Raw genomic sequence first — 21,823 nt, 5'->3', positions numbered from 1 at the left:
TTTTTAGTTTTCCTCAAATTTCGGGACTACATTCAATTTTTCTAGTAGAAATAAGTTAGTATTGAGTGATAATTAAACAAAATTATTTTTATTAGATAAATAACTAACACAAAATATAAACCATAGCAATATGCAGTAAATATACCAATAAATGTGATATTAAGAAATTATCATATATCCCTAATATACAAGAATCGTAAAATTCCTAAAAAAAAACCTTTTGTTGTATATAATAATATAACAAGATAATTTTTTTCAATAAATAACTTACATGAAACATAAATCAAAGCAATATAAAACTGATGTAACAGTTTTTAGATTGGTATATCAACAGCATTCTAAGCCAAGAATTTTTTAGTAGAACGTTCATTCTTATAAGCACTTTTAAACTACAAAAAAAATTACGATTTTCTCAATTTTTTTTTAATAGATCACCCTATATTTTATTTTTTTTTTGAAATATTGTATTTATGATAATCTTTCATTTTTATATAGCATCTCATATACTTAAACTTATTAGTTTCTGAGATATTTTTAGTTTTCTTCATTTGCCGGGAATACATTCAATTCTTATAAATATAAATAACTTAACAAATAAGTATTATGTAATAATATAACAAATATTTTCATTCAATAAATAACTAACAAAAAAATAATAAACCATAACAAAATTTAATGAATGTATCAATTAATGTGGTGTTAAGGATATAAGTCTAAAGTAAATGTTGAAAATGACCACTTTCGACGTCTATGCAATTTTGTAACCGATATTCAAATGACCGAGCCACATTTCTTTGTAAGTCAATATTATTAAAAGCTTCTTTTATTCTATTTTTCATATCATCATGCGTTGTTGGATGCTTCCGGTATACAAGGTTTTTTATATAGCCCCATTTGAAAAAAATCAATTTTGGAAGAACTGGAGCACCATCGTATAAAAACCTCAACCGTCAAAAAATGTGGACCAATCACATAATCTCTAACTATATCACCTTAAACATTTATAGATCATCTAGTTTGAGTGTTATCAAAGTAGGGATTTCTTTATGCATATTAATGAAATTTAATATGAAAATTATATTATTAATAACTGCGGGTCACAATCTGCAATTAGGAATGTGTTACTAAAAACTTCTTGGCTTAGAATGCTGTTGATATAATAATCTAAAAACTATTAAATTAGTTGTATATTGTTTTGATTTATGTTTTGTGTGAGTTGTTTATTAAATAAAAATAATCTTGTAATTTTATTATACACAAGATACCTATATTTTTTTGGGTAGGAATTGTATGATTCTTGTATATAGGGAAATATGATAATTCCTTAATATCACATTTATTGATACATTCATTGCATATTGCTGTGGTTTATATGTTGTGTTAGTTATTTATTGAATAAAAATAATTTTGTTTAATTATCATTCAATACCAACTTATTTCTACTAGAAAAATTGAATGTATTCCCGAAAGTTGAAGAAAACTAAAAATATCTCCGAAAGTAATAAGTTTAGGTATAGGGAACGCTATATAAAAATGAAAGAGTATAATAAATACGATATTTTTGAAAAATAAAATATAGGGTGATCCATTTAAAAAAATAGAGAAAATCGTAATTGTGTTTTGTAGTTCACCCTGTATACAAACATTCGTCAATGATTTCAATTGGACTTAATTTAAAAACTACAGTATATTGTTTATCTTACTACATAAAACAAATTATGGTCTATGAATTAGTTCTTTATATACAGGGTGTTAATCTCATAGGGATTTCGAAATAAAAATGGTCATAACTTGTTAAATACTCTGTATAGTAATGCAAAACCCTATATTATATGAACAAGAATTATGAGGGGAATATAAATATGAAAAAATATATAGGGTGTCCCATTTAAAAAATTATATGTTTGATATGCCACGCTGTTATTGATCACCCTGTAGAAACGAACATATTTTCCAAGCGTGGAGAATATCATTGCCTACATTTTTTCTAAATAACTTTTTTCGATATTCTATACATAATGGAATTATCGACCGATCCCGCACTAAAAACTCACCCTGTATGTGTACCAAATATCAAAAAAATATACAGGGTGGTTCTAAAGTTATGGCTTAGAAGAGAAATGAGCAAAATCGATAAAACACCCTGTAACTCGGTTATAAAAGTCAGTAGGGCAAAAAATATAGTATATCTAGAACCGCCTCGTGATCTCTATTCACCATTAAAGTATTTCCGTTTCCCAATGAAACACCCTGTATAATGTACTCTTTGATACTTTCGATTTCACTTCCGTCAATTCGAATATATTTTGATTTGTCATCACTATTGTTTTATTCAAATTCATTTTTTTTTAATTAACTTATTTATTATTATTTTGTCACTTGTACCCCTTAACTTCTAATTCCCTAATTTCACAATGTCAACAAATATTTAAAGCCTTTCACTAATGTCTGTACTGATAGTAGTGTTTAAATGTTTCAGGTGGTTACCAGATTTAGAAATCCGCACTGGAGGTAGACCGCAAATAGACTTATTTAGTCGGTATCTAGTCGCAGAAATACTGCAAACACAGCAAAACCCGACGGATATTAACGGCAAGCTGAACAAAAGCAAAGAGCAGTATTTCGAATTAATTCAAAAAGTTAACAGTTTCTTCCCTTTTAGCCATAATTCTAGTCTGTTGTCGGGAGACGCTACCAATAGCGTTCTTCTGACAGGAGACGTCTTGGATACGCAGTCCATACTTAATTTTACTAACGATTGAATGTGCCTGATAGATTTAAACGAATTAATGCATCAGAGTGATGACAAGATGTTTGTACTTGTAAATAATATGTACAACATAATTATTTCCCCATATTTTTAATAATAACATAAAGACATGGATTCGAGCCATATACGAACGTTAAGTGATAAAACTATTTATGTAGATAACTTCTAAAACCCCAATTTTTAAATAATTAATTAATAATCTTGAGTTTACTATTACGAAGGATACACAAAAAATATGTATCATTAATATATTTGTAATTTAAGAAATAACAATTATTTAAAAAAGTTTTACTCGTTTATTGTGAACCTGTTGTTAAGGGGCTATCCTATTGTACGATATTCATATACTATTTTTGGGAATTTCTAGAATAAAAAGTAATGGACCAATTATTTTGAAAATTAAACGATCTATGCGCCATCTACTGGCACCGTGAAAATAAAAACATGGCCCCACTACTGTAGTGATTGGGACTAATAGAGATCCCGAAACATAAAATTTCAAAGTCATTATTGAAATATAAGTTATTTCCTATACCATCAATTACGATTTTTAAAAAAATATTGAAATTTGGAAAAATGGCGAAATGTTGAATTTTTTTTAAATTAGCTAAAACATTCTCAGTTTCAAAAACCGCCAAATTGACATTTTTTATCCGATCAAAAAACCCCTAGTTGATGGTATAGATAGAAAATAGCTTACATTTCAATAATAACTTTGAAATTTTATGTTTCAGGATCTCTATTAGTCCCAATCACTGCAGCAGTGGATCTATGTTTTTATTTTCACGGTGCCAGTAGATGGCGCATGAATCGTTTAATTTTCAATATTTTTTATGAAAATTGTTTTACATGTACTTCTTTTTATAATAAATGCCCATGCAAATTGTCAAAACAATTGGTACAATACTTTTTATTTTAGAAATTTCCAAAAAAGTATATGAATTTCGTACTTTTATACTAGAATAGCCCCTTAATATTCCTTAGCTTAATTATTAGTTTTTTATGGCTTGTAATTGTCAATTACTAGCTGACCCGGCGAACTTCGTACCATCTTAAAATTAAATAATGTCTCAAATTCCAATAACTAAAAATTAACAGAAAACAAAAAAAATAGGTACTCCAAAAAAATGATGTACGAAAAAAGTTTAATCCGTTTAATGCTTTCTGATAAACAATATTTTTGTTTTTTTTTTTTTTGACGTGTGTAAATATACAACGATCACGTACATGCGCGAAACATCGAAACTCCAAATTGATTCCGTAAACCATTGTCCTTGCGATTTGTTTATCGTCATTGCAAAAGCCAATCTCTCGGGAAATACTAGATGCTTAAAATCAAATGATAAGTCTGTTGGAATCATCGGTATACGCGGGATCAAGACATCCTCTAATTTGTATTTTCCCTTGACGATCGTTGCCTCAATAACATTATTCATTAGCTTTTTCACAGTCAGTCTCGCTCCATTGCACACTCGAGGTTGATTAATGTTATGCAGCATAATAACGCACAAAGAACATAGAATTTGTCCAAAATTTTCAGTAGCTTTTAAGAAATTTCTATTTTCCCGTAAACAATTTTCCAAAACGTAATTTTTACAACTTTTTTGATAAGTATTCGTTTCTATGTACTGGAATTTTTTTACGGAAGTCCTCGAGCAATTTTTGTTGGGAATTTAATTGGGAATAATTTTATTTCTGTCCATTCTTGTCACAGGATATTTTTCTATGTATTGCGCATAAGCGGCTAAGAATAAAGATCTGTAACTCCGATTTTTCTTTCTAAATTGTTTCCACAATTTTTCAGGTGTAGAGTATTACGGTATTACTATTCTAGTTGAAGATAGATAACCTTTTGAAGTTTACATATGTTTAGTATGCTTAGTACTGCTGCATCTAGTTTTTTTATAGTGGAAAGTCCTGGCAATTTCTGTATTTTTCGGAACAGGAACAGTTGCGTTCTCTTTGAATCATTTATCAAGATGGCTCTATACTGTGTTTCAAACGTTAGAATCAGTATGGTTGTATATTGTATGCGCGTTTGCCATACTTCGCCCATTCTGTGAATTATCATAAATAATAAATCCTCCTTTTGTATTCCACAGCAGTTAACAGCGATAATCCTCTCCAAGTACCTGCCTAATACTACGTTTCACGGCCGCTGCCGTGAATAGCGGCAACGTTGTCAACTAAATTCTCATTTAATGTGCATGGCCCTATACCGTGTATACTGAATCGCATGTTTGAAATGCGCATTAGTTATCATAGCTTACGGCTAAATGTGTTTTTCAAGTGTCTTAACCCATTAACGCCCAAATTATTTTTTTTTGCATTTTTAACGTAATTTTTTGTTTCGTAGTATATTTTGAGGTACAAAATGATGCGCTATCAAAGTTTTTGTTTTTTGTTTTCAAATTTTTGAAAAAACAACTGTTCTCATTTTAGGACGCTGGGCTCAAATACTATGAAATTAAAGACAAATTTAGTTTAGCAAAATAAGTTTATTTAGTCGTTTTTCAAATTATATTCATATTATATACTATGGAGTTAAAAATGTTTATATAAATCCTATATTTTGTTATAAAATTGTTCAAAACAAATCGACACGCAAAGCGTTACATTACATTTCTGGCAGTATGTTCGCGGTTTTGACGTACAGTTTCGATATTGACATATTCGTTGTTTTTCTCGTTTTGCTACAATGTGGTTTTTACTATCATATCTAACGCTTCAGAGATATTGCTTCTTGACGTAGTTGGAAGACTAAATGGACGACCTTTGCTTATTCTTACGTCATGTCCAATTTTTAAATATGAATAAGCTACGTGTCGCCTAAATTCTTTGATGGATACATTTTTCCCCTATGTATCATGTTGTAGAGCACGCACCCATTTACGCTAGTCATATCTATCATGCGTGGAGACACCAATACCCATATTTTTCCTTTTACAGATATATGATGTTTTTCATACAACCAGTCATGGTGATCCACGCCACCCATATATTGGAAATAGCGGATAGTTGGGAAACTTGTACTTTCTTTTTTTCCTTTGTACTCCATTGTTGAACTTGGTTGGTGAGAAAAACCGTATCATGATTGGTTCCAATAGAAACACATTTACTGTATTGTTGTTGTCAAAGCACCAGCCATATGCACCTCAAGGCTTCTGTTCTAGGTATTTTTATTGTTTGGTAGGACACTTTACAGTTCGGTTTCCTCTAATAATTTTCCTAATAAATATTTTTGTCTCATCCTAGAATCGAAGAAAATAATTAGTTACTAAAAATGCCAATGTAGACTTTTACACAAAATATATGAATTTGCCCAGCGTCCTCATTTGAGAACGCATAATACTCTTATATATTTTTTAACATTTTCTTTTACTGGGTAGTAATTTTTGTATTTTTTGTGCAAGTCGTGTATCTAACCTAATAAAAATTACAAATTTTTAGAACTCACCTTTGTATATAAAAAACTTATGCACACCAATGTAAGTATAGTTCAGTAAACTTAAAAATCCTACTTTTCGCCTTGGGCTAATATTTCCTCAAATAAAAATAAAGCATGAATACATATACTTATGCCTACGGTAGTGCTTTTACTAAACCACTGAGGTAGGCAATCACAAAATATTCATGCAGAAATTGTTTTATCCCCACCTAAACAAACCGTCCTCAAACGAGGACGCAGGGTGCTAATGGGTTAAGTAAAAATTTCCTATTTCATAATTTTTCCCTGAGTACATTTTAATGCTGAATCCGTTCTCAGTTTTTCTATATCTGTTGGAGTTTTGGCTGAGTACGGACGGAACCTCACAAAACTAAAAGGTAGACATTTTTAAAATTTTTATTTTGAGCTAAATAGCAAATTTTGATAAATTTGATCCCAGATCCCTTATGTAGTGTTAAATGAATTGAAGTTAAATAAGCTCTGTTAAATCTATCAACTCAAAATTATTAATTAATTGTTTAAACGTCCAACCTGATGCATTAGTAAGCCAAATAATATTCCTTTAAAGTATTTTTCATTCCTTAACCACGTAATGATAAAGCAGAGATTAACTTTTATAACTTTTTTGTATAATCAAAAAGTGGCTTGTTATATTTGAATATATATCTTCACGTCACAATATTAGAATTAGTTTTAATGAAATTATTACAAAAACAACAATACTACTACTTTACAAAAAAAAATGACTACACTTTATCGTGTAATTTATTAATCGCATTTTGAGCCTTGTTGAGGTATTATTGTGACAGCTTAAAAACACATATCGTATCTATTCCAATATTCTACACGTTTTGAAATAGATTTTGTGCAAAATATTTCTAATAGGTAATACAAGCTTTAGCTATTCGATACCTATAGTACATATACTTGCTTCAAATTATGTTATGTTATTTTAATAATTTTATTAGATGTGTATCTTATAAATTTTACCCGTTCTTTCAGCCTTTACGTTATACTATGTGAAAAATTATTGGTCTACAGGGTGATTGATTAGTGGGGTAAAGCTCAATAGATCCGCTATAGTATAGATAGCAATAAAAGTTAATAACAAAAATTGTAGCCAACTTTGAGATTCATATTACAAAATTAGTTAGAATGTTACAGGGTGTTCGATAACCTAGTGGCAGACCAAACTTCTCATGTTTCTAAACCACCAATTTTCTTCTTGGTTCACTTTTATCCTGAATTTTGATGGTATTTTATTTAGCGTATGGCATACAATAGGAACACACAATTCAAACAATATAAAACGTTAAATGGAGTATTAGAACCGAACATATATGCTCTGTTTTTAAATCAGGAAGAGTTATTCAAATATACAGCGCCGTAATTCTTGTTTGTAATTGGTCCCACCTCAGGCAAGTTTACTCCACTGTTATGAAATTTTGGCACTATTGGCATTTCATAGGTTAATTAAGTTATATCGGCGATTTTTTGTGTTTTCTGCATTATTCCTTTAATTTTTAGATTTTTAGCCTGCTTTTATATAAAAAACAGTTGTTTTTAGAAATCTTTAGCGACGTATAAGTATAATATAATATTTATGGATTACTGACGAAAGGCGACATGTTCAAACAAAAATGAAGATGTATTTGGTGATTTTTCTAGTGACTTTCTTGGGTGTCAATCTGCCTTTTTAGTTTACTCCTCTTGGTTTAAAAACAAAGCATAGTGCATCAATATAATCTAAAATATTTAAGGTCGCATTCGGAACTAATTAACGACTCCATGGAACCGCCTTCGGGGGCATTCTTTAATATGACGCAGCAGTATGTCGTTGCTCACCGCAGTCACACTGAGGAGTAAGGGCTTCTCCCCATATATGTAAGCTGTCAGCACATCTACCGTTGCTTGTTCTTATTCTATTCAGCGTTGTCCGTGTATTGCGGTTCAAAGCCTGGCGGTTTCTGATTGATACAGGCCATTTTTCCTGTGGTGAGTCTTCTCCAGGTATTCTCTCTCTTCAATCGTGACCCCCTCCCCTGTCGCGAGTGTAGTGGTCGACGTGATGTCATCTGTCTTCGGCAAAAGGTCTTTTGCATATTCCTGTAATTGATCGATCCATCTTGTTGGGGATCTTCCTCGTGATCTTCGGCCTTTCTTTGTATGAGTTTCGATTTTTTCTGTGTTTGCCCTCATAACATGCCCAAAGTATTTTAATTGTTGCTGATGGACTTTACTGGAGAGTAGTTGGCTAACTTTTAGCTCTCTTAAAATTGAATTATTTGTCCCACGATGTCGGTCCTCCAAGGAATTCGTAGCATTCGTCTCCAAGAGAACATTTCAGTGGCATCTATCTTTCTTCTTTCCGATTGCCTCAGGGTCCAAGATTCGTATCCGTAAGTCAGTATTGGGAATATTAAGCAGTTGATCAACCTCATCTTTAACGCTCTTGAAATTTGACAGTCCTTCTATATTGTGGTCATTTTTGCTGTTTCAACTTTTGCTAGATCACATCTACGTTTTATTTCTTCCTGTAGTGACCCTAGATTAGATTAGATTATGTGAGGTCGTTAAGGCTACGTAGCCTCTCAGCGCTTCGACCTATAAAGATCTTTTGTGCATACCTTAATCTAGTTAAACTCTAGGATGCCAATACTTCTGATGAAATTGATTAGCATCCTAGGTGACTTGTTTCCTATGTCAGAGGGCGTTAGGGTGACCTCTTCTAGGAATTTTAGTCATTTGCATAACAGTGCTACGCAATTGCATAGAATGTGTTCTGCCGTTTCTTTTTCGTTGTCACAGAAACGACAGTTCTCAATATCTGATTTGCCCTTTTTTTTGTGACCAGTGAGAAGGCCAGTGGCTATTTTTATATCTTTTTTACTCGTTTCAAGAAGGCGGTTTGTTGCACTAGGCGACACCTTTATGAGCCTTTTTGCTTGCCTTTGTCCTGGTGTGTTGGGCCAGTATAGTTGTAGTTGATTGAGTTCCCAAGTCCGGAGTTCCTCTCTAATGTGGCTTTTTGGTAGTCCACAGAAGGGTTCTGGACCTTGGAATGGGGTATTGGCCCCTTCTTTTGCGACGCTATCAGCTTCCTAATTTCCTGCAATTTCCTTGTGACCTGGCACCCACATCAAAGTTACTTTGTTGCGTTCCGCCAGCTTCTTACGGGATTGTTTACAGTCCCAAACCAACTTTGACTCACAAGTAAATGACTTTAGAGCCTTTAAGGGAGCTTGGTTGTCTGATACAATGAAGACTTTTGCCCTGCGAGTGTCTTGGTTGAGACATTCTTGGGCACTAATCTATATGGCATGTATTTCTGCCTGAAAGATAGTTGGGGCGTTTCCAAGAGATTTGGATAGCCTGAAACTCGGCCCAGTAACTCCTACTCCTGCTCTTTCATCTATCTTAGATCCATCCGTATACCATACGAGTGAGCCTTCCTCTAGTTTCGGTTCAACTGTTTCATCCATTTGGTGGTTTTTTATCACCACTTCAAATGGTGTTTCGAAGTCGAATTTGACTGGCATGGGCATGACGTCAGAACTACAGGGAAGGAAGGTTCAGCATCGCCTCTAAGGCTGCCGTGGGGCATGTTGACATTGCCCCTGTGATTCCCAGACAAGCTAGCCGCTGCACTTTTTGCAGCTTGGCGTTAGCTGCTGTTTGTTGTGTTTTTGGCCACCATACGAGTGATGCGTATGTGACCATCGGCCTAATAATCGTTTTATATGTCCAGAGAGTCATTTTCGGTTTTAGGCCCCAAGTCTTTCCAAATGTCTTGCGGCAGGTCCAACTCACCACCAAGGCTCTGGATAAGATTTTTTTAAATTGACTATTCCAGGTGAGTTTGTGTAGTGACCCTATGTTTGTGATCAATGATCCCAGATGAGCTCACAACCTCAAACCGGTCAATTGTGATTATGTGTGGATGATTGTTATGTAGTCTATCCACTATCATTATCTTTGATATGTTTAATTGCAACCAAATATTTGACTTTCGTTTTCGACCAGTCGTATAAGATCAATCAGCTCTGCTTGAATATTTGCAAGAAGGGCTGTGTCATCTGCGAAACGTAGGTTGTTTATTTTATGACCATTTATTGAGATACCCTTTTCCCATCCTTCAAGTGCTCTTCTCATATTGAATAATTGTGGAGATAGTATACATCCTTGTTTGACACCCCGTTCTGAATGAAATTCGTTTGAAAGTGTGTCAAGCACTTTAACTGATCCAGTAGTGTGTTCGTATAGTTCAGTTATAAGCGAAATAAGGTGTTGTGCTACGCCTACTTCTTTTAGTATTCGCCATAAGTGTCTCCACTTGATCCTGTCGAAGGCTTTACGATAATCTTATGAAGCATATAAATATGTACAATGGAATAGTGAATTCCTTAGAATTATCGATTATCTGTCTTATATTCAACAGGTGTTCTCGAGTACATCTACCTTTGGTAAATCCAGTTTGCTCTCGTGGAATTTCTCTTTGAAGGCATGTTTTTAGTCTCTCTTTGATTATATGTAGCATTATCTTGCTGGCATGTGATATAAGAAAAATAGTTTATAATTGTCGCATTTATGGAAACTGCCTTTTTTATGTATTGTCGTTATTGTAGATTTTGTCCAGTCTTCAGGCCATTGTTTGGAATACCATATTTGGTTACAGAGTAGAAGTAATTTTACGCCGGTTTCTTTTGTGGTTTTGAACATTTCTGCTGTTATCATATCTGGACCTGGGGCTTTATTATATTTGAGCTTACTCATCGCCAGTCTTACTTAATTTTCAAGTATATCAGGTTCTTCTTCCACCTCGTCGGATTTGGTTAACAAGTTCTTGGCGATCATCTTTTATAGGTCCCTGCAATGCAATCTCCGTGTCTCTGCTATATCTTCTCTGTTTGTTCTCAGAGATCCAGTGTTGTCTTCAATGGCCCAAGTTCTGGCTTTGAAGTCTTTTGTTAGGTAGCCTATTTTTCTTAATAGATCTCTCAGCTGATTATTTTGATCATGGTCTCTCAATTTCTTTGCATGTACTTTGATAGTACTGTTTTTTTGTCGGCCTTGCCTGTTCGTTTTATTTCTTTTCTCCAGGCATTACTGAGACTGAAATGTTCTTAATGTAAGGAGGTGGCCTTTAATAATGAAGGATATCTGGAACAGTTCAAAGCCTGGCGGTTTTTGATCGATACAGGCCATTTGGTGTACTTCCTGCGGTGAGTCTCTCTCAACCTCTCTTCCATTGTCTTCTCCAGGCGTTATTGAGACTGAAAATATCGTGCTTGTCATAGTGGATGGGTATTTGATGATTAGCCTGGATTTTTCTGTATTCTCTGAAAAGAGAATGACTTCTTCCTAGTTCCGGCGCGGCGGTGGGATGTGATTCAGAACGGGAAGCCAATAGTTCGGTTTGTGTGTAATAATTGTATCTGAGATAATTCCCTTTGTCTGGTTTAATTGGGTATCAACAATCTTCGTGTATTTGCTATTGAGCCATACCGGGGAAGCATATTCAGCTTCCCAGTCTTGATGATGAATGAATACAATGAAATTCTAGTGAATTCTAGGTGCTGTCAATATCGTATTTGCAAAAAGGTGCCAAGTGGCATTTTATTCAACAGAGGGATTATGTGCAAAAATGATAGGTACGAAGGTTCTACCTATTCTGTAAAAATGGGCCAAGTGTATTTTTTTTTGATGCCAAGTAATATTTTCTTTTAAACTTGCTGGTGTAAAAAGGAACTAAGTTCCACTTAGTAAAAATATAAAAATGTTAAAAAGACTGAAGACTGATATAGAAAATGGTTATTCATTTTTGATAAAAATGTTACTTGGCCCCTTTTTGCAAATCAGCGACGATATGTATTCACACAGATTTTTTTTACTTATTCTTCTTAAGTTTCCGAGACCGCTTGTCGCTCGTTGGCTCTCATGTTGTCCAGTATTTTTTCTACGGTAGAAGTTTATTAGTATTGTTGAAGTAGTAAATATGTTAAAAAGCTTTAAGCGCATATTACTCTAATGGATTTAAAACTTGTGTTGTGATAAATATATATTTTCAAATTCAATAAAAAGCTTACTTTAGTTTAAATTAGATATCTAAAATAGGTATTCAGCAGGTCGACGAAATAAGTTTTCTTGGATGTTTAGTTAAGTTTTAAATTTTAATATTACCTGCAGTATTTTTATCAAGAATGTATTTTCCTTTTACTTACCTGTAAAACAAATATGTACAACATATATATTTAGTGATCATTTTGTTCTAAAAACCAAAAATGTTAAGTTATTATTTATGTTTTATTTATAAAAATAAAAAATATTTCATTCATCTTAAAGATAGTTTTATTTTTTTCGTATTTTTTCAAAATTGAGCGAAGGACAAATGAACAGAGTTGAATTATCCACGTCCATCCGTAAGTACAACTCCTCCGTCATTATACCAGATAGAATGACAAATGAGGTGTCGAAAGAAAGCTTATAACCCAAAGATGGCACTAAAGGTGAAAAATTTAAACTAGGACTTCCGGTTTTAGAAATGCAACCCAAAGTACTACTCAACCCAAAGTAAAGTCGCCGGAATAGCACAAGCGATATATTATTCGACGCGCATTAATAAGACCAGAACAAATGAGGGATTAGATGCTAAGGGGTACAAGTGATAAAACGGTTCAATTGAGAAAAACGAAGTCAAAGTTAAATTTACATAGTAAATTCTACAGCAAATTAATCACTTATAAAATTATTTTGAATTAATTTTGTACCTTTTATTTATCTAACTGTAAAAGCTTTTGTAAAGTTAGTATTTATTTTCATTCAAAATATTTGAAATTTGGAAAAAACGTTCGCACTTGTACCCCTCTGCTTCAAATTTTGCACTTGTTTCTCTTTGCCACTTAGTATCTTACGAATTTCTTAAATTCTTAAACTAAAATAAAAGAAAAATTACGTAAAAATTAAACATTTTTATTTATGAAAACTTACTTGGTACATTTTGTGTTATTATTTCACTTATTTTGAATACTTTTTTAATAGCCTAATAAAATAAAAAAAAGTCAAAATGTAAATTCGTACAGGTTAAAACAAATTTTATATCAAAGTTTAGGTGGGTACAAAATATATTTTCAAGAAAGTATCCAAATCATACAAGGGGATCATTGTTTAAATAATTAAAAAGGGGTTATTTTTGCAAAAAAAATACTTTTTTAACTGCTGAGGTAATTCACTTATTAATGAAGGTCTATGGGATTTTTTTCTGCAAAGTTGAAGGGTAAATCTTTCACATAAGACTTACTAAATGAAATTTGACCCCCTATTTATTTAAATAATTGTATATAAAACTTTAAAAACAAATTTGCAAAAAATTCTTTTGTGCTTTTTAAATAAGCACTATAAAATATCTTATTTTACATACTAAGTTGCGATATGTTACCAGTATTAAGCAAAAAAAATTGGTCAAAAAATATTTAAGGCTATGGGTACATAATTCGCAAATATTTTACGTGTATCCCTACTTTTTCTGTCTTTACACGGCAAATTACGTGTAGTAAAATTCACACTGGTATGGATATGTAAACATTACTAGAATGTCATTCTACTTGAAAATGTCATCATTAATTTAAAGAGATGGGTTTTGAATGTTCTTGGATAACTGTTATTTTTATAATTGGAAATTATTAATTCAGTTAATAAATGCGATAATTTTTTCACTAACTATGTATTCAGTGATTGTAATAATTTATTTGTACAACAAAGACTAATACTCAATCGAGAAAAGAGGAAAAGTGTTAAAGTTGATTTTTTAATAATATATTGTTATGGAACGCTTACAATTTTGAACATCTTTAACAACAAAATACTTGGATCACAGAATATATTATCCTGATGTATTCTCTGCTTGGATCTTCCACAAATAATACACAATAAATAACTTTTTATTAAGTTCATGTCTTAAATCAATTATTTATCAAATACACTATATTTCAATAATCTTTAATCAATAACTCAACATATTCCCGATGCAATGTCAAATATTTAAAATTGTCACTGATTGTCAGTGTCTGACTGACAATATTATATTCGGCTGAGTGCGTTGTAAGACAAAGATAGATTTGGAAAATATTACCACGGCATTGTGTCTATTTTTTTCGAATCCTGAAAAAACCAATAAATATTTTTGAAAAATTTAAACGCAGAATGAAAGACTAAATTATTACCGAGGGCCGAAAGTCTCTTAGAATAAATAAAAAGTTTATTTTGAATGATATATTTGAAATTAAAAATCACACTAAATTTTCTCTTAGTTTTTCACCCCTGTAACTTATTAAAATAAACATTATAGAAGTTCTCAGGGACTTTCGGCCCTCGCTAATAACGTGATCTTTCATTCTGCGTTTAAATTTTTCAAAAATACTTATTAGTTTTCTCAGGATTCGAAAAAAATGAATCCCCATTTGAAAAGCATTGCAGCCGAAAATACGTACCGATCCTCTTAATATTTTTTGAGATATTGAATTTGTTTATTAAATGTTACTATATTTTCAATTGCAAAAACGCGGTTGTTGCCAAAGAAATATTCACCTGCTTAAGATCTCATTATTTTTATTTTTATGTAAATTTTTAATAAATGTATTTAAATCATCTTGGAGGAGACTACTAACTCAGTGAGAGCTTTATTAGTGGACTGTTTGGCATAGGGTGAATTTAAAATAGAATAAAAAAATAACAGTAAAAAAACCAGACCTTAAAGTAAATTGTAATAAAAATATTTCCTACCTTGTCATTTCTCGTTACACAAGTTGGAGCAGGCCTGCTATTTTTCGTACTGCTATTGCTGAGTAGTATAAATCACTCGCGAGGACTATATTGAGTTTCTATATACACTTTTCGGAATAATTGTGACTGTTAACCAAGAGAGTTGGTTGGCGAATTGTCTTTTTAAAATGAGGCGAGTAGGCAGGTAATTACATACAAAAAACTTTAAGGTTTTTACTTGAAAATAATGATAAAAATTAATACATACTCACTGAATTAGGTATTGGCCTACTCGTATATACGGGGTGTCCCATAATATTGAAAAGAAAATGAATTAAAATATTCTTTACAAAAACAAGAAAATTAAAAATTGTTATTCCTACTTATGTGGACGAACCACAACCGCCCACCACAATACGCAGTATTGTTACGGCTCAAAAGGCAAAGGACATAATTTTACTATAGAGCGTTTATATATACCACTATTAGTTTTCACTGTGGCCACTCTAACTATACCATCAGATCCAGGATGAACCTCAATTATACGGCCCAAAGGCCATTGTAGCGGGGGAATATTATTTTGGCGGATTACCACTAAGGTACCTAGTTGGACGTTTGGAGACGGAGAATTCCATTTAGCCCTTTGATGAAGAGTTTGGAGGTACTCCTTAGACCACCGTTCCCAAATCTGTTGGTGCAACTTATTTAATAATTGCCAACGATTCAACCGATTGTGCGGAACATCGAGCAACGTTTCTTCGGGCGGAGCACTCAAAGAGCATGGTCAAAAAATGTCCTGGAGTTAACGCACTAAGATCGTTTGGGTCTGAACTTAACGGGCATATTGGCCTCGAATTCATGATGGCCTCAATTTGAGAAAAAATAGTATATAACTCTTCAAAAGTTAGTACTTGTTCTCCAATTGTGCGAATTAAATGACCCTTTACCGTCTTAATATTAGATTCCCATAAACCTCCAAAGTGTGGAGAAGAAGGGGAATGAGATGCCATTGAATAGATTCACGAGAAGCAGCTTGTGATGCCAATCTGTTAAGTTCTGCTCTGGCTCCAACAAAGTTAGTGCCATTGTCACTATAAACATGTTGACATCGGCCTCTACGACTGACAAATCGCTTAAACGCAGCTAAAAACGCGTCAGTGGATAAATCAGATACGAGCTCTAAATGAAGAGCTTTTGTTGAGAAACCAATAAAAAGCGACAAATACGCTTTAAGAGTTTGAGACTTTCGAAGTTTGGAAGCTCTTATAGGAAAAGGGCCCGCAAAATCAACTCCAACATTACTGAAAGGTTTTAGTTGAGATATTCGAGCTAGCGGTAGATTTCCCATTAACGGAACTGGAGACAAAGGATTCACCTTAAAACATTTAACACATTTAGACAGTACTCTACGAATGGCTCGTTTGGAAGATATAATCCAAAAACGCTGAGAAATTAGGTATTGAACAGTTTGAAGCCCGGCGTGTAGATATTGCAGATGAGTAGATTCAATAATCATATCAGTTAATTTACAACTGTTAGGAAGTAATGCCGGAAATTTGCGATCATACGAAATGGGCGCATTAGCTAGGCGACTACCTACACGTAGAATTCCCTTTGCATCGATAAAAGGTGAAAGCTTTCTTAAATTTTTTGGAAGCAGCTGTTTATCTTGGATATGGTCTATTAAAGTATTAAAAAAGATCTGCTGTGTTCGTTTAACAAAAACCAGTAAGGAGTTATGTTGCTCCAATAAACTTAAACAACCTATTTCCAGATTACCATATCGGTTTTTGGTTACATAATGGAAAAAACGAATAATGTAACACAAACATCGAACACACCTATTTAAAGACGAATGACGATCCAATAAAATATCTAAAAAATTATTGGGAATTTCAGCAATCAATGCGACAGTCCGCACTTCCAAATTTACATTAGTAGACTCCTTTGAATTAAGTTCAAAGAACGTTAGCGGATCAGATTGTAAGAAGGTTGGCCCCACCCACCATTTGGAACAGTTAATTAACTCAGAGGGTAAGCAACCCCTTGAACCAATGTCAGCAGGATTTTCTTCAGAAGGAACATAGTGCCAACATGAAGAAGTTACTCGATCCTGCACAAAAGCTACTCTATTGCTCACAAAAGTTTTCCACTGATGAGGGGAAGATTGTAACCAACGTAATGTAACAGCAGAATCAGAATAACAGTATATTTCCTTGATTTCTACTTTATCTTTAATAACAGAAGAAACAAAGGAGACTAGTCGAGCCACTAAAACCGCAGCAGACAATTCTAATCTTGGAATAGTAAGTCCCTCATTAATGGGTGCGACCTTAGATTTAGCTATAACAAAAGAAACAAAAGGTTGGCCTGAAGGTGATAAGCATCGAAAGTACAAGACAGCGCAGTAACCTTTCTCGCTAGCGTCACCAAAACAGTGAACTTCTAAGCGTAAAATATCGTCAATTAATAAACGACGAGGTAAATTTAATTTACTCAAATATGCTACATCATCAATGTATTTTTTCCACAAACGGATAATTTCTTTTGATGGAGCATCATCCCAACCAATCTTTTGAGTCCATATTCTTTGAATAAGGTGTTTAATTAGAAATGTTATTGGAGATAAAAATCCAAGAGGATCAAATATTTTTGCTAAATTGGACAAAAGATGACGTTTTGTACAAGAAGAGTCTAAAACTTGAACTTTAAAAGCAAATGTATCCGAAGAAGCGTCCCATTCCAACCCTAATACTTTAAGTGTTTTGGACGAAATATCATCATTAAATGTAAGAGGTTTTATTGCTAACTCTGATACAGCTAATCCTTTCAATAAATCGGGTACATTACTGGACCATTTTTTCAACTCAAAACCTCCTTTGGCAAGTAAGGCAATAAGTTCGTCTCTTAGTGCTAAGGCATTTTCGAAACTAGGACAGGAAGAAACGATATCATCAACGTAGGTTCCAGTTTTAAGTGCCTCGGCTGCTAGAGGAAACGAATCCCCGTCATCATTAGCCAACTGATGTAGACATCTAATAGCAAGATAAGGAGAACAAGAGAGACCATAAACAACTCTGTTGATACGAAGATCTCGAACAGGTTCGGAATTATTAGAACGCCAAAGTACTCTTTGATAATCTGTTTGAGTAGGATTAATTAAAATTTGCCTATACATTTTAGAAATATCGGCCGTAATTACATAACCATGCAATCGAAAATTAATCAAAATTGTACAGATGTCAGTCTGAAGCTTAGGACCAGTGAATAATTTGTCATTGAGTGAGGGTTGATTTGGAAGATGCCCGGAACCATTAAAAACGACCCTTAATTTACTTGTTAGACTTTCAGGTCTTAAAACACAATGAAGCGATAAATAGTAAACATAAGGTGAATCGAAGTTATTCAATGGGACAGGTTCCATGTGACCGAGCTCAACAAATTCCTTCATAAAAGTGCAATATTGGTCATAAAGTTCAGGAGATTTTTGAAGCCTTCTTTCTAATGAATAAAACCTACTAAGAGCAAGTGATCTAATATTAGGAAATACAGGATTTTCTTCCTTAAAAGGTAGATCTACTACAAAGCGTCCTGATTGTTCACGCGTATAAGTATTCATAAACATATTTTCCACTTTAGCGTCATCAGGAGCTAAGCAAAAAACTTCAGGGACTGCTTCTAATTCCCAGAATTTCTTTATTTGCTGATCCAAAGAAACCGTATCTTCAACTTGGCAAAATAAAGACGTAAGAGTAGGTGCCTTTGAAATATTTACTTTTCCCATAAGCACATAGCCAAATATAGTATTAATTGCATCAGGTTCATCTTGATTGCCGTAAATACGTCCATCCAAAAGAATTGTAGAGAATACATCAGCTCCTAAAAGAATGTCTATGGATCCTCTACGAAAGAAGTTATCATCTGCTAACTTTAAATTAGCAATATGGGGCCAAGTATTAACTTCTAAATTACATAAAGGCTGATCCTCACATATTTTTGTCAAGACTAACGCATCGGTTGTCAAAATAGGAGAAGATTTACGTACTGGTTTAAAAGAAATGGTAACCCCACCTAAATTAGTGTTCGACTGCATAGAACCTAATCCTTGGATGTTAGCTGAAGTTTTCATGGGACGTAAACCTAAACGCCTAAGGGTCTTTTGACAGATGAAGGACGTCATGCTTCCCAAATCTAACAGACACCTAACAGGTTGGTAGTTACCGTGACAATCAAGCACCTCAATACATGCAGTGGAAAGCAAAGTACTTTTATCAGCGGAAGAAAAACACACAGAAACGGATGATCCAGTCGTTGAATTTAAAGTGGATGCCGCCGAATCTTGAACATTCTCTTCTTTCTTAGAAGAGGAGAAGCAAAGTAGTGTATGATGTTTTTTATGGCACGAGTGACAAGTCCATGTAGATTTGCATAGGCTAGAACGATGTGATCCAAGACAGTTAATACACATCTTGTTCTTTTTTATTAATTGAAATCGATCTACAGGAGATTTTGCCAAAAAAACGGAGCATTTATAAATGGCATGGGTATCATTAGTTTTACAGATAGAACATTTTGGTTCAGGTTCTGTTTGAGCAAGCAATGATGTAGATATGGAAGAATTAGGTTTTTTAGAAAAGTTAGATTTTGGTTTAGTGTGAAAATCAATATTATCTAAAGCGAGACAACTTTGATTTAAAAAATCAATCAGTTTTTTATAGCTTGGGATGGTTGAATTATTATGAAAAAGCTCAAAACGTGTTACTAAAGAAACAGTTAATCGTTTTAAAATCATTTGAACAAGTATAAAATCCCAATGTACTGTGGGTAGTCCTAGCTTATTTAGAGATGCCACATTTTTCGAAAATGTATCTAACAACTTGCGTAGTTCTTTTGGATCTTCTGAAGTCAGTTGTGGTGAACTTTCAAGGTTATTCCATAAATTGGCAGCGATTACCCTAACATTATTAAACCTTTCACAAAGCAGATCATAGGCAATTGGATAATTGTTTGCTGTGATGTCAATATGATCCACAGCATCGCGCGCTGCCCCCTTTAAACACGATAGTAACAAATTAAATTTGTCAATTGGTTGTAAGTAAGTAAGAGTATGAACGCGAGCATCAAACTGATCTATAAAACTTCTAAATTCAGTTATTTTTCCACTGAAAGATGGCAATTCCGGTTTCGGTAAATTAAAATAATTTATAGGTAAAGGATTTTGAGACTGTGAAGTTGATGTAGTTTGCTGACTTGATGTTGAAGATTTTCTAAAGGCTTGCACGTATGTTAATTTAATTTTATAATATAATTTGTCAAAATTACTACGGCAATCATCTTCGACTTTAAATAGCGCGTCCTCATTATCTTGCTCAGAAACTAACATAATTATTTTATTATGAAGATCATAAAAATTGTCACGAATTTTTTCCAATCCTTCATACATAACTTCCAAAACCGGGTAAAAATTCTTATCGTCAGCAGCTACCTTTAAAGCAACAGCATGAATTTCAGTCATTTGTTGCACTTCAACTTGTCTTAAAGATTGATATTTTTTAATTTTATCTGCCATTTTGTAAATTTAAATGTAGAATTAATAAATTTAGAAAAATATGAAATTAGCGTTAGGAAATAAAATAGGTTCACCACACGAAAATTAATAAAATACAACCGAACTTTGTGCTAATAAAATAGAAAACTATGTCCTCTGCTATTTGAATATTTATAGACAAAAAATAATTATAAAACATAAACCCTTTAAATAAAAATTACTGTGTAAAATAAACACACAGTTTCATCTATAATAGAGTCAACCTGTATAATAATTATTATAACAAAATTTGTCTATTGGCCGACGTTGACAATTTAATAATAATTACTTTTACATTAATGTGTTCCTTTTTTACTTAAAAAACAACATTAACTGAGGTATAGGTACCACGATCGGCACAAACAAAAAACCAATTTACTAATTGATACGTGATTTTAATTTTGTAAAGAATATTTTATCGCCTTATGTTAAAGAATAACAAAAAAATAAAGTCAAAGGAAATGCGGTTAAATAACCTGAATTTGATTCTGATCTTTGTAAATTAGCAAAGTATGACAATAAAATCAAACAATTCAGGTTTAAAAGAAACTTTCCCCGACTATATTACCCTCTTAGAAAAATGAAAAATGCAAGAAAAAAATATAGAAAATGGATCTATCAGGCTCGTAACGGATCAATAAATCATCTTGGAGGAGACTACTAACTCAGTGAGAGCTTTATTAGTGGACTGTTTGGCATAGGGTGAATTTAAAATAGAATAAAAAAATAACAGTAAAAAAACCAGACCTTAAAGTAAATTGTAATAAAAATATTTCCTACCTTGTCATTTCTCGTTGCATAAGTTGGAGCAGGCCTGCTATTTTTCGTACTGCTATTGCTGAGTAGTATAAATCACTCGCGAGGACTATATTGAGTTTCTATATACACTTTTCGGAATAATTGTGACTGTTAACCAAGAGAGTTGGTTGGCGAATTGTCTTTTTAAAATGAGGCGAGTAGGCAGGTAATTACATACAAAAAACTTTAAGGTTTTTACTTGAAAATAATGATAAAAATTAATACATACTCACTGAATTAGGTATTGGCCTACTCGTATATACGGGGTGTCCCATAATATTGAAAAGAAAATGAATTAAAATATTCTTTACAAAAACAAGAAAATTAAAAATTGTTATTCCTACTTATGTGGACGAACCAGTATTGATAAATTCAAATTTCAATTAAACTCCCCCCTAAAATGGCATTTGAAAATTATTCAAATTTGTTTATAATTTGTTTTTTTAATAACGTCGCAACGATT

The 21,823-nt window shown here is 32.9% G+C and overlaps 1 protein-coding gene across 1 annotated transcript in view; it reads left to right on the top strand.

Moving 5' to 3' along the window:
• The window catches only part of LOC126890509 (myotubularin-related protein 10-B), a 74,982-nt gene extending 62,423 nt beyond the window's left edge, over nt 1-12,559 (top strand). The window contains exon 9 of the mRNA XM_050659506.1: nt 2,480-12,559. Within this exon, the coding sequence (XP_050515463.1) occupies nt 2,480-2,762 (283 nt within the window). The 3' untranslated portion in view covers nt 2,763-12,559. The remainder of the gene's footprint in view (nt 1-2,479) is intronic.
• The last annotated feature ends 9,264 nt before the right edge of the window (nt 12,560-21,823 follow it).

This window comes from Diabrotica virgifera, chromosome 8 (genome assembly GCF_917563875.1).
Source record: "Diabrotica virgifera virgifera chromosome 8, PGI_DIABVI_V3a".
In the NCBI taxonomy this organism is placed as follows: Eukaryota; Metazoa; Arthropoda; class Insecta; order Coleoptera; family Chrysomelidae; genus Diabrotica; species Diabrotica virgifera.
Note: the sequence above shows the minus strand (reverse complement) of the source record. Positions and strands in the feature narration are given on the sequence as shown.